Consider the following 14,469-nt stretch of genomic DNA (forward strand, 5'->3'; position numbering starts at 1 on the left):
TTCATGCCATCAGGTTGTAGGCTACTGAGACGGAAAATGATGTATTACTCCTCCACCCTGAGAGTGGCCTCACCATGGCAGATCTGGAATGGGGATAGGAATTAAAACAGTTGGCCACCGGAAAATTCCACTTCTGGCAGATGAGGCAGAGGTGCTTGACAAAGTGGTTTCCCCAATTTACGTCTGGTCTCACCATACAGAGCAGGCCACAACGGGAGCACCAGATAAAATAGACAACCCCAACAGATTCACAGGTACAGTGTTGCCTCACCTGGAAGGACTTTGGGGCCCTTAATGGGCAGGTGTAGCATTTCTGTCACTTACCGGGTATGTGTCAAGAGGAAGATTAGTGGAGAAGGATGAATGGTTAAGGGAATCACTGAGGGAGCAATCCCTGTGGAAGCGGAGAGTGGGAGAAGTAAAGATGTGTTTGGTGGTACGATCCCCTTTGAAGATAGTGGAAGTTGTGGAGAATGACATGTTGGATGTGGAGACTCATGGGGTAGTAGGAGAGGAATTCTATCCCCATTAAGGCAGTGGGAAGATGGGGTGAGTGCAGATGGGAAATGGAGGAGATGCTGGTGAGGGCAACATCAATGTAGTCGTCAATGTAACACAGAAAGAGTTGGGGAGCATTATCAGGGAAGGCTTGGAACATGGACTGTTCCATGTAGCCAACAAACACATAGGCATAGCTGGGGTCCATGTGGGTGCCCATGGCTACCCCTTGAGTTTGGAAAAAGTGGGGGGACCTAAAGGAAAAATTGTTGAAGGTAGGACCAGTTCTGTCAGGTGGAGACAGTGGCAATGGGGGGAGGGGGTGGGGTGGATGGAGAATGGAATTGATCTTTTGTTAAGAAAGAAGCAGAAAGCTTTTAAGGCCTTTTTGATGGGGGAAAGAAGTGTAGAGGAACTGGACATTCATGGTGAAAATGAAGCAGTCAGAGCCAGGAAATTGAAAGTTGTTGAGGAGATTGAGAGCATGAGAAGTGTTGCAGGTGTAGGTGGAAAAAAGCTGAATGAAGGGGGTTAGAATGGAATCGAGGTATGTGAAAATGGAATCAAGGTACATGAACACAAATTCGGTGGGGCAGGAGCAAGCAGACACAATGGGTCTACCTAAACAGTCAGGTTTGTGGATCTTGGGTAGGAGGCAGAAATGAAACAGAGCAGGGTAGCGTGTTTGGTGGCAGTGAATGTGAATTGCCCAGAGTTGCTGAGATTAGTGATGGTGTCAGATACACAGGGTGGTGGGGAGGGCAGAAACCAGTGTTTAGAAATGATGAATGAATAAACTGGAGAGATGGAAGAAATTTTCTGTCATTCTACTGAAAGAGTATTATGTTTGCTGCACAGCCAATGATACAAATATTAACAAATCTGCAATGTCCCCTGGCAACAGATCATAGCTGGTTCCTCTTATGGAATGGAAATGAGCTGTCCATTGTTTTCCAACCTTCACCTCTGACTGAAAAGTGAAACATTTTCAACTCTTTTACTTGTTTTCAGATTCTCTAAGTTTCACCCATGACATTCATAGAATCTGCAATGCAAAAGTTACAACCTGATGCAAAAACTATTAAAGGAAGTATGACATAGATTTTTAAAAATATTGTAAAAGTTTTCATTCAGGTGAACTACTTCCTAAATGTGCCATACAGGAAGTGTCTTCAGAGAAATAAAAACCCAAATGAAGAGGAATTTATTCAACATTTTAGTTGAGGTGTCTAGCTCAATGACCATTATCCTGATTACTTATGCCATCTAAAAGATATTGATTTAAGCAAATTATTTAAGTGTACCACACAGTGAGATTCAGAGAGAATTAAAAAAAAACAGCAATTTTCTAGTACTGGGAAGAAAAAAATTTACGGGTGAGGAGCCAGAGAATTGGAGAATAGCTAATGTTGTTCCGTTAGAACCATAGAACATTACAGCACAGAAACAGGCCTTTTGGCCCTTCTTGGATATGCTGAACCATTTTTCTGCCTAGTCCCACTGGCCTGCACCTGGACCATATCCCTCCATACACCTCTCATCCTTGTACCTGTCCAAGTTTTTCTTGAATGTTAAAAGTGAGCCCGCATTTACCACTTCATCTGGCAGCTCATTCCACACTCCCACCACTCTCTGTGTGAAGAAGCTCCCCCCCCCAATGTTCCCTTTAAACTTTTCCCCCTTCACCCTTAGCCCATGTCCTCTGTTTTTTTCTCCCCGAGCCTCAGTGGTAAAAGCCTGCTTGCATTCACTCTATCTATACCCATCATAATTTTATATACCTCTATCAAGTCTCCCCTCATTCTTCTACGCTCCAGGGAATAAAGTCCTAACCTATTCAACCTTTCTCAGTAACTCAGTTTCTCAAGTCCCGGCAACATCCTTGTAAACCTTCTCTGCACTCTTTCAACCTTATTAGTATCCTTCCTGTAATTCAGTGACCAAAACTGCACACAATACTCCAAATTCGGCTTCACTAATGCCTTATACAACCTCACCATAACATTCCAATTCTTATACTCAATACTTTGATTTATAAAGGCCAATGTACCAAAAGCTCTCTTTACTACCCTATCTTCCTGTGATGCCACTTTTAGGGAATTTTGTATCTGTATTCCTAGATCCCTCTGTTCTACTGCACTCCTTAGTGCCCTACCATTTACCTTGTATGTTCTACCTTGGTTTTTCCTTCCAAAGTGCAACATCTCACACTTGTCTGTATTAAACTCCAACTGCAATTTTCAGCCCATTTTTCCAGCTGGTCCAAATCCCTCTGCAAGCTTTGAAAACCTTCCTCACTGTCCACTACACCTCCAATCTTTGTATCGTCAGCAAATCTGCTGATCCAATTTACCACATTATCATCCAGATCATTGATATAGATGACAAATAACAATGGACCCAGCACTGATCCCTGTGGCACACCAGTAGTCACATGCCTCCACTCAGAGAAGCAATCCTCCTCTACCACTCTCTGATTTCTCCCATTGAGTCAATGTCTAATCCAATTTACTACCTCACCATGTATACCTAGCAACTGAATCTTCCTAACTAACCTCCCATGCAGGACCTTGTCAAAGGCCTTACTGAAGTCCATGTAGACAACATCCACTGCCTTCCCTTCATCCACTTTCCTGGTAACCTCCTCAAAAAACTCTAATAGATTTGTTAAGCATGACCTACCATGCACAAAGCTGTGTTGACTGTCCCTAATAAGCCCCTGCCTATCTAAATACTTGTAGATCCTGTCTCTTAGTACTCCTTCCAATAATTTACCTACTACCGATGTCAAACTTACCAGCCTATAATTTCCCGGATTACTTTTAGAGCCTTTTTTAAACAACGGAACAACATGAGCTATCCTCCAATCCTCCGGCACCTCACCCATAGATACCAACATTTTAAATATATCTGCCAGGGCCCCTGCAATTTCAACACTTGTCTCCTTCAAGGTCTGAGGGAATACCCTGTCAGGTCCTGGGGATTTAACTACTCTGATTTTCCTCAAGATAGCAAGCACCTCCTCCTCTTCAATCTGTATAGGTTCCATGACTTCACTACTTGTTTGCCTTATTTCCATTGACTCCATGCCAGTTTCCTTAGTAAATACAGTAAATAGTAAAAACTATTTAAGATCTCCCCCATTTCTTTTGGTTCCATACATAGCCGACCACTCTGATCTTCAAGAGGACCAATTTTATCCCTTACTATCCTTTTGCTCTTAATATACCTGTAGAAACTCTTTGGATTATCCTTCACCTTGACTGCCAAACCTACCTCATGTCTTCTTATAGCCCTCCTGATTTCTTTCTTAAGTACTTTTTTGAACTTCTAATACTCAATTACCTTATTTTCTCCATTTCCTATACATGTCATACATCTCTCTCTTCTTCTTTATCAGAGTTCCAATATCCCTAGAGAACCAAGGTTCCTTATCCTTATTCACTTTGCCTTTAATCCTGGCAAGAACATACAAATTCTGCACTCTCAAAATTTCTCCTTTGAAAGCCTCCCACTCACTAATGACATCCTCGCCAGAGAACAACCTGTCCCAATCCACGCTTTTTAGATCCTTTCTCATTTCTTCAAATTTGGCCTTTTTCCAGTTTAAAACCTCAAGCCAAGGACCAGATCTATCTTTATCCATGATCAAGTTGAAACTGATGGTGTTGTGATCACTGGTATCAAAGTGTTCCCCTACACACACTTCCATCACCTGACCTAACTCATTTCCTAATAAGAGATCTAATATTGCATCCTCTCTAGTCGGTACCTCTATATATTGATCTAGAAAACTTTCCTACACACATTTTACAAACTCTAACCCATCAAGACCTTTAACAGTATGGGAGTCCCAATCAATATGTGGAAAATTAAAATCCCCTACTATCACAACCATATATTTCCTGCAGTTGTCTGCTATCTCTCTGCAGATTTGCTCCTCCAATTCTCGCTGACTATTGGGTGGTCTATAATACAACCCCATTAATGTGGTCATACCTTTCCTGTTTCTCAGCTCCACCCATATGGCCTCAGTAGACAAGCCCTCTAATCTGTCCTTCCTGAGCACTGCTATAACATTTTCCCTGACTAACAATGCCACCCCCTCCCCCCATCCTTCATCCCTCTGCCTCTATCACGTCTGAAACATCAGAACCCTGGAACACTGAGCTGCCATTTCTGCCCCTCCTGTCACCAAGTTTCACTAATGGCTATAATGTCATAATTCCATGAGTCAATCCACACCCTCAGCTCATCAGTCTTCCTCACATTGAAATAGACACACCTCAGAAGATTATTACCACCACACACAACCCTTCTTCTATTTGTGACTTTGCCTGAAATGTTAACATCATTTATTTTCACCACCGCTCCACTATCTACTCTGGCACTGTGGTTCCCATCCCCCTGCAAATCTAGTTTTAACCCCCCACCCCCCCCAATAGCACCAACAAACTTTCTTGCAAGGATATTGGTCCCCCTGTAGTTCAGGTGTAACCCGTCTCTCTTTTACAGGTCCCACCTGCTCCAGAAAAGGTCCCAATGATCCTGAAATCTGAAACCCTAACCCCTACACCAGTTCCTCAGCCATCCTCCAGAGCATCCTATTCTTACCCTCACTGGCACGTGGCACAGGTAGCAATCCTGAGATAACCACCCTCGAGGTCCTGCTTTTTAACTTCCTACCAAGCTCTCTATACTCACTCTTCAGGACCTCCTCACTCTTTCTTCCTACGTCACTGGTACCGATGTGTACCATGACATCTGGCTGCTCACCCTCCCATTTCAGAATGCTGTGCAGGCAATCACAGACATCCCTGACCCTGGCACCCGGGAGGCAACAAACCATCCAGGAGTCTGTCGCGACCACAGGACCTCCTGTCTGTACCTCTAACTATCGAGTCCCCTATCACTGCCGCTCTCCTCTTCTTCCCCCTTCCCTTCTGCACTGCAGAACCAGACTAAGTTGCCAGAGATCTGGCTTCTGCAGTTTGTCCCAGGCAAGTCATCCCCCCCAACAGTATCCAAATCGGTGCTCTACCTACCCTTTCCCCTTCCCTCGCCTGACAGTAACCCAATTACCTGTGCACTACTCCTTTGGCATAACTGCCTCCTTGTAGCTACTATCTATAAACTTCTCATTCTCCCGAATGATCTGGAGGTCATCCAGCTCCTGCTCCAGTTCCCTAACGTGGTTTGTTAGGAGCTGCAGCTGGATGCACTTCTTGCAGGTGTTGTTGTCCATGACACCAAAGGTCTCCCTGACTTCCCACATCCTGCAAGAGGAACATTCCAACATCCTGCCTGGCATTCTCTCTACTCTAAACAAACAAAACAAAACTTACCGGAACCTACCCTCACCTCTGCCTGTTGCTTAAGAAAGGCTCCAAGATAAGCCGAGAAATTATAGGACGGTGAGCCTGACATCAGTAGTGGGAAACTTATTGTAAGATATTCTGAGGGCCTGGATGTATAAGTATTTGTATAGACAGAGATCGATGAGGGATAGCCAAGATGGCTTTGTGTGTGGTAGATCATGTATAACTGAGTTTTTCAAGAAAGTTACCAGGAAAGTTGATGCAGGCAAGGCAGTGGATGTTGTCTACATGGGCTTTCCCAAGGCCTTTGACAATGTCCCGTATGAGAGATTTGTCAAGTAAGTTTAGTCGTTGGTATTCAAGATGACGTAGTAAATTGGACTGAACATTGGCTTTGCAGAAGAAGCCAGAAAGTGGTAGTAGATGGTTGCCTCTCTGTCTAGTGTGGTGCCATAGGGATTGGTGCTGGATCTAGATCAACAATCTGGATGATAATGTAGTAAACTAGATCAGCAAATTTGTGGATGAAACAAGATTGGCAGTGTAGGGGACAGCGAGGAAGACTAAAGTTTGCAGCGTTGTCTGAACCAGTTGGAAAAATGTGCCTAGATATGGCAGATGGAACTTAAGGTAGACAAGTATGAGGTGGTGCACTTTGGGAGGACAAACCAGGATAGGTCTTGCACAGTGAGCAGCAGAGCATTGAAGAGTGCAGTGAAACAGAGGGATCATAAATTGAAATACTGAATACAGGAGTCGGAAAGTTACTGTATGTTAAAATTGTGTTTATCATTGTCAAGGCCTGATTTGAAGTTTTGTTTGCAGTTGTGGTCACAACCTACAGAAAAGATGACAGTAAGATTCAAAAAGTGCAGAAAAAATTTATAAGAATGTTGCCAGGACTTGAGGACCTGAGTTACAAGGAAAGGTTGTTTAGGTTAGGACTTTATTCCCTAGAATGTAGGAGAATGAGGTGAGGTTTGATAGAGGTATACAAAATTTTTCCACTGAGGCTGGGTGAGACTAAAAATAGAGATCATGGGTTAAGGGTGAAAGGTGAAATATTTAAGTGGAACATGGAAGGAAACATCTTCACTCAGAGGGTGGTGAAAGTGTGGAATGAGCTGTCAGCAGAAGTGGTGGTTGTGGGTTCAAGTTCAACACAAGAGAAATTTGGACAGATACACAGATGGGAGGGAAGTGGAGGGCTGTGGTTCAGGTGCAGGTCAATGGGAGATAAACAGTTCTGCACAGACTAGGTGGGCCCAAGGCCTGTTTCTCTGCTGTAGTGTTCTGACTTATTAAAAAATAACAGACGCAATGAGCAAAAGATGCAAACAATGAATTAGAGCAAATAATAAAGAGTTTGGAATATGTCTATCAAAATGGGACAACAGAAACCAGCACACAAGAGAACAGAACATTAGTTTTCAAAATTAAAACCGCACAATTACTTTAAGTAGTTTACTTAGGCTTCTTACCACTTCCATAACATGAGCACTCCACTGGGACAGCAGCTGCATTCCCTGTAAAGCCAGTTCAGATAACTTCTGGTATTCTGCATCAGTCTTTTGAGCTTCTTGTCTGCCTGACCCTGTCACCACCTGCAAAAGGTAGTTAAATTGAAAAGGGGCACAAGGGATGTAATGATCCAAAAAGTCAGCTCAACTGTACAGAGTATTCAACAACAACAAAACTACATGCAGACTGCATTCACAGTCTGATTTTAACAAAAAACATTACACACTTACAGGATAACTGATGAACATCAAGAGGTTAAAAATGTAATTCCTAAGGTTTGACAGACATTACTTTTTAAAATTATATCTATATATCTAGATAACAGAATATGTTGCATTTTGTAATATTCCTCTTCCCCACCCCCCATCACCACTCCCAAATCAAGATTATAAACCTGTACAAGATTTTTATTTTCACATTCCCTAGGTGCTTTCTAAAACTCTGACAGATTGTACAGGTATACGGTAGCTTCCATAATGGTATATCTTGACATAATGAAAAGATTCATGATGGAAATATGGCCTTTTCATATTATACAATGAACACATACAGCTGCAAGAAAAAGATTGTGAACCCCTTCCAATTACCTTGTTTTCTGCATTAATTACTCATAAAATATGGTCTGATCTTCATTTAAGTCACAATAATAGACAAACACAATCTGCCTAAACTAATGACATACAATAATTGTATTTTTCATGTCTTTATTGAACACATTGTTTAATCATTCACAGTCCAACTGGAAGAAGTATGTGAACCCTTATATTTAATAACTGGTAGAACCTCCTTTAGCAGCAATAACTTCCATCAAACGTTTCCTGTAGCTGCTGATCAGATTTGCACAACGGAGAAGAAAAATTTTAGACCATTCCTCCATACAAAATTGTTTCAGTTCATCACTATTTCTGGGATAACTTGCATTAATAACCCTCTTCAGGTCATGCCACAGCATCTCAATTGGATTAAGGTCTGGACTCTGACTTGGATATTCCAAAACACGAATATACTCTTTTTAAACTATTCTGCTGTTGATTTACTTTTGTGTTTTGGATCACTATCTTATTGAATCAGCCAACTAATATTAAACTTCAGGTGACGGACTACTACCCTGACATTTTCTTGTAAAATGTCTTAATACAATTTTGAATTCGCTGTTCAAATGTTGTCTCATCTGTCCGTAGAACATTGTCCCAGAAGAGTTGTAGAACATCCAGGTGTTCTTTTGCAAAGTTGAAACGTGCAGCAATGTTTTTAAGAGAGCAGTGGTTTCCTCCATGGTGTCCTTCCATGAACACCATTCTAATTCAGTGTTTTTCTTATAGTGGACACATGAACAGAGATTTTTGCTGTTACCCTTGGGTTCTTTTTCACCTCCGTCAGCATTGCACGTTGTGCTCTTGGTGTGATCTTTGCTGGATGCCCACTCCTAGGGAGAGTAGCAACAGTACAAAATTTCCTCCATTTGTAGATAATTTCTATTACTGTGGACTGATGAACACTCAGGTCTATAGAAATGCTTTTGTAGCCTTTTTCAGCTTCATGCATCTCTACAATTCTTCTTCTAAAGATCCTCTGAAGGTTGTTTTGATTGAGGCATGGTGCGCATAAACAGATCTTTCTTGAGAAAAGCAGACCGTCAGTAACCCGATTTTGTGTATCTTTTTTTAAAAAAAATCAGGGCAAGACACCTCTACAACCCACACATCCAATCTCATCTCATCAATTGGAACACCTGACTCTAAATAGCTTTTGTAGAAGCCATTACCTCAGAGGTTCACATACTTTTTCGAAACTAGACTGTGATTGTTTAAATAGTGTACTCAGTATTGATGAGAAGTACAATTGTCTGTGTGTCATTAGTTTAGGCAGATTGTGTTTGTCTATTGTGATTCAGATGAAGATCAAACCAGATTTTACGAGTAATTAATGCAGAAAACCAGGTAATTGCAAAGGGTTCACAAACTTTTTTCTTACAACTGTAGATATGCAAACAATTATAAATGTAATAATTATTAGCCATGAAACAAAAGGTCTGCTAATTTTCTTTGACTTGTAGGATAGATAATGCCTGACCTGCTGCATTTTGTGTGTTTTACTCTGTTCCTCAGGCTCCTGTTGACTTCTGGGAGGTCTACAATATAGTCTGAACAAGGTGACCATCCACTTACTTTAAAGATCTATGCGTAAGCTGCCTCAATAGATGTTCCCTCAAGAATATCCTCTCCATGTTTTGTTATTATATCCTCCCTTATAAAAAAAAGGCAATACCCCCTGTACTCTTCACTATTCTTCTGTCATGTCAATGGCACTGGTAATCCAGAACACTAAGCTGCCAGTCTAGCCATTCTCTAAGCCACATTTCTGTTATGACTACAATATCCCAATTCTTAGAGGCAATCCATGCCCTCATTTTGTCCGCCTAACCCATTAAGCTATGTGCATTAAAATAGATGCAATTTAAAGCAGTGGACCCATCTGACCCTTATTCTGCAAATGTGGCTACCCACATCGCCAGGCTTACACTCTTCAGTTGCTGCACATACCCATTACTTTGCTTTCAAGTCCCACACGCTGCCATCTAGTTTAATCTCTTCCTAGTGGCAAAAAGCAAATTTCTCTTCTAGGATATTGGTCCCCCCTCTGGTTCAAGTGTAACCTCTCCCTCTTGCACATGTTGCCTCTATCTCAGAAGAGATCCCAATGTTTCAAGAAACTGAATACTTGCCCTTTGCACCAGTTCTTCAGCCACACGTTCATCAGGCCTAACTTTCTATTCATGAATTCACTAGCACAAGGAGTAATCTGGAGACTGCTAACTTTGAGAACATTTTAAACTTCATACCTAACCCCTGATATTCATTCTGCAGGACTTCATCCCTTGTTCTTTATATCTTATTTGTCGCAACTTGTATAATAACCATTGCTTGTTCATCCTTGCTTCTTGAGGATTTCTGTGCAGCCACTCAGATTTTTCTTGTTTTCAGTAAAACAAAAGGCAGAAGCACAGGAACCACAGAGTGAGGTAGATGCCAAGCTATTGCAGTTTCCAAATAACCAGACAGCAGATTACTGGAGTTTCAATGTAAGTGGTGACCTTGACTAGTGCTACAAAACACACATTTATTTAAAGCAAAAGTGCTAGATAGATAATTACTATCTTCATGGAAAATGGTTCTCTGTCTATTTTAATTTGTTTCTATTGAGGACTCAGAATATAGTTCTCTACTCCTTTAACTACAGGCATACATCCAGCACCAATCCTAATCCAACAGGATTTCTGCATGCACTGTCCATCAGCTTAGCAAAAAGTTAAGATGTAAGTACTAACTGTGGCTTTGTTTGTGATTTCCTATCTGTACATTGTTTCCTAAGAAAAGCATGCACAAAGCAACCATGTTGGAGTCTAAATTAATTATGATCAAGAATTATATTTCACATACCTCACTGTTGCTATAGCGGGCAAGCTCAGAAATGAAACGCATGTGATCTTCTCTGATCTGAATCATTTGTTCAACAATGTTATATTGCGGACTGCTGCTAGATGATGTTATGGTCCACCTTAATTGAGAACACATACACAACTGTGCATGAGTAAACAGTTCAATATCAAAATTTGACTAAATACATGAAAACAAGTATCAAAACCACAACTGGGATGTCACTAATTCCCTTATAACACACTGATACCAGTCATTCGTTTCTCAAACATCTCTCGCAGCTTCAGAGGTTCCCAATTGTTTCAAAAGGGCATCAAGCATACCAGTGCCCAAGAAGAGCAGGTGAGTTGCCTCAATGCCCATTAACTGGTAGCACTCACATCTACTGTGATGAAGTGCTTTGAGAGGCAGGTCATAGTTAAAATTAACTCCTGATCTGGACCCACTACTATTTGCCTAATGCCACAACAGGGCTAGAATGGATGCAATCTCACTGGCTCTCCACTGGGCTTTGGAGCACCTGCACAACAGCAATACAAATATCAATCAGCTGCCCAATGATAAGACTGCAGCATTCAGCTAATCAACAAGCTTCAAAACCTGGAATTCTGTACCTCCCTCTACAACTGGATCCTCAAGTTCCTCATTGGGAGACTACAGTCAGTATGAATCGGTAAGAACATTTCATCACTGACGATTAACTCAGGTACACCTCAAGGATGTGGCTTGGCACACTGCTGTACTCTCTCTTAATGCATGACTGCTAGGCACTGCGCAGACCTCCATCATAAATCTGTCAATGATTATCGTTGTTGTTGACAATCTCATTTGGCAACAAGGAGATGTACAGGGATGAGATAGATCAGCTGGTTTAGTGGTTTCACAATAACAATGTTGCAACTAACATCAGCAAGACCAAGGAATTGATCATGTTCCTCAGTAAGGGGAAGGAGGGAGAACACAGATCAATTCTCATCAAGGGGGTCAGCAGTGGAAAGAGGGAGCAGCTTTAAGTTCTATGAGCATCCTTGAAAGTGGCTACACAGATCGATAGGGTGGTTAAGGTGGCTTATGGAATATTTGCTTTTATTAGTTGAGGCACTGAGTTCAAAAGTGGTTATGTGGCAACTTTATAAAACACTGGTTGGGCCACATCTGGAGTACTGCATACAGTTCTGGTCACCCCACTAGAGGAAAGATGTTGAGGCTTTGGAGAGGGTGCAGAAGATGTTTACCATGATACTGCCTGGTTTAGAGGGCATGTGCTATCATTAGAGGCTGGATAAACGTAGGTTGTTTTCTCTAGAGTGTCAGAGGCTGAAGGGAGATCTGATAGAGGTTTATAAGATTATGATAGGCATAGATAGAGTCGGCAAGGAGTATCTGTTTCCCAGGGTTGAAATGTCGAATGCCAGAAGGCATGGATTCAAAGGGGATGTGAGAGGCAAGGTTTTTTTTTTGCTCAGAGAGTGGTGGATACCTGGAATGCAATGCCTGGTATGGTGGTAGAGACAAATATATTAGAGTCTTTTAAGAGACAATCAATAGACACATGAATATGCAGAAGATGGAGGGATATGGACATAGTGTAGGGATTAGTGTTCGGGTGTTTTCAGATTGCTTTTTAGCTGGTTCAGCACAATATTGTGGGCCGAAGGGCCTGTTCCTGTGCTGTACTGTTCTATGTTTTATTAACATCTCAGAGGATCTATCCTGGGCCCAACACACTGATGCAATCACAAAAGGAAGGCACACCAATGGCTACAGTAGGAGTTAGAGGAGATTTGGTATGTCTCCAAGGACTAACAAATTTCTACAAATGCACTGTGGAGAACATTCTGACCGGTTGCATCACCACCTGCTATAGAGGCTCCAATGCACAAATTAAGAGACTGCAAAGAGGGACTCAAAAGAGACTGTAGACTCAGCCTGTTCCATTACAGGCATAACACTCCCTGCCATTGAGTGCATCTTCAACCTTGATTGCGGTGGATGACCTTGACTTATTGTGTGTCTTGTCATGCCCTTTGCTCTCCACGTAGAATTGCAGAACCACCTTCTTGGCTGACGAATCTCAATGTAGATCTCAACCATCCAGACCACTGACTTCACATTCTAGAACAGGTACGTCCCTATTGCACCATGGTATGAGACCCGCCGGCTACTGTCACCTAGTTTAGCCCACCTGTTGAAGTGGTGTACAAGGGTGTGACTGCTGTTGCATGCAAACAGCTACATGGAGTCACAGGTGAGAGCTAAATGCCCAAAGGGGACCAAAGATAACATTCAAGATGATTGTCAATACCTTCAAATTCCTCACTTGAAGTAGCAAAATTGGTTCATTTTTGCTCTCGGCCATTTCTGGGATTTCCAAGTCTGATTGCTTGAAACCACAGTGAGCAAAACTGTTCTGAATTGTCTTATAGCATATTTCTTGCCAACTATCAGTGACAAAAATCACTGTTGTTTGAACATAACTGATGCTATTCAAAAACTGTTCACTCCCCCTGTACAGCAGAAAAAGCAGGATTTCCAGGTGGCTACGCATTTCAATTCTATTATCCATTCCCATTCCGACATGTCAGTGCATGCCTCCTCCACCGCCAGGATGAGGCCACACTCAGGTTGGAGGAGCAACACCTATATTCCAATCTGATGGCACGAACATTGATTTCCTGAACTTCCGGTAACAGCCCACAATATTCTGAAAAAGGAGGGTAACCAGCCAGAAGTCATAGTACATATTGGTACTAACGACATAGGAAGAAAAAGGGAGGTGATCCTGAAAAAGAATACAGGGAGTTAGGAAGGAAGTTGAAAGACCTCAAGGATAGTAATCTCGGGATTGCAACCCGTTCCTCATGACAGTGGGGACTGGAATAGAATGAGGTGGCAGATGAATGTGTGGTTGAAGAATGGGAGCTGGGGACAGGTTTTCAGATTTCTGGATAATTGGGATCTCTTCTAGGGCAGGTGTGACCCATACAAAAGGGATGGGTTGCACTTGAATCTGAGGGGGACCAATATACTTGTGGGCAGGTTTACTAGGGTTGTTGGGAGTGGTTTAAACTAATATGGCAGGGGGTTGGGAACCAGTATAATAGACCTGAGGATAAGCCAGCCGGTTTACAAGTAGGTGATGGATGTTAACATGAATGTAAGAATGGACATGCCAGACAGAGCAGAGTTAGAATGTACCACAGAGGCAAAATTGAGAAGGGCGAAGAATGCAGGACTGAAGGCACTGTATTTGTATGTGCATTGCATTCGGAATAAGGTGGCCGAACTCGTGGCGCAATTAGAGATTGGTTGGTATGATTCTGTAGGATCACTGAGTCGTGGCTGAAAGAAGGCCAGAGTTGGGAGCTTAACATCAAAGGATATACTTTGTATTGAAAGTACAGGCAGGAAGGCAAAGATGGTGGCATGGCTCTGTTGGTAAGAGATGGAATTACATCTTTGGAAAGAGGTGACATAGGGTCAGAGAATGTTGAATCTTTGTGGGTGGAGTTAAGAAACTGCAAGGGTAAAAAAGACCCTTTATATCATGGGAATGATATAAAGGCCTCCAAATAGTAGCCAAGATGTGAGACTGAGATTGCAAAGGGAGCTGGAAAGGGCATGTAATAAGGGTAATGACATAATTGTAATGAGGGACTTCAACTTGCAAGGGGATCAAGAAAATCAGGTTGATA

The 14,469-nt window shown here is 42.1% G+C and overlaps 1 protein-coding gene across 4 annotated transcripts in view; it reads right to left on the reverse strand.

Annotated features, from left to right (window-relative positions):
- cyfip1 (cytoplasmic FMR1 interacting protein 1) overlaps positions 1-14,469 on the reverse strand; it is a 155,970-nt gene that overhangs the window by 71,225 nt on the left and 70,276 nt on the right. For all 4 annotated transcript variants that reach the window (XM_073044136.1, XM_073044133.1, XM_073044135.1 and 1 more), the window contains exons 12-13: positions 10,778-10,895; positions 7,298-7,420 (exon numbers count right to left, since the gene is read on the reverse strand). In XM_073044136.1, coding sequence (XP_072900237.1) covers positions 7,298-7,420; positions 10,778-10,895 — 241 coding nt within the window. The remainder of the gene's footprint in view (positions 1-7,297; positions 7,421-10,777; positions 10,896-14,469) is intronic.

This window comes from Hemitrygon akajei, chromosome 4 (assembly GCF_048418815.1).
Source record: "Hemitrygon akajei chromosome 4, sHemAka1.3, whole genome shotgun sequence".
Taxonomy (NCBI): domain Eukaryota; kingdom Metazoa; phylum Chordata; class Chondrichthyes; order Myliobatiformes; family Dasyatidae; genus Hemitrygon; species Hemitrygon akajei.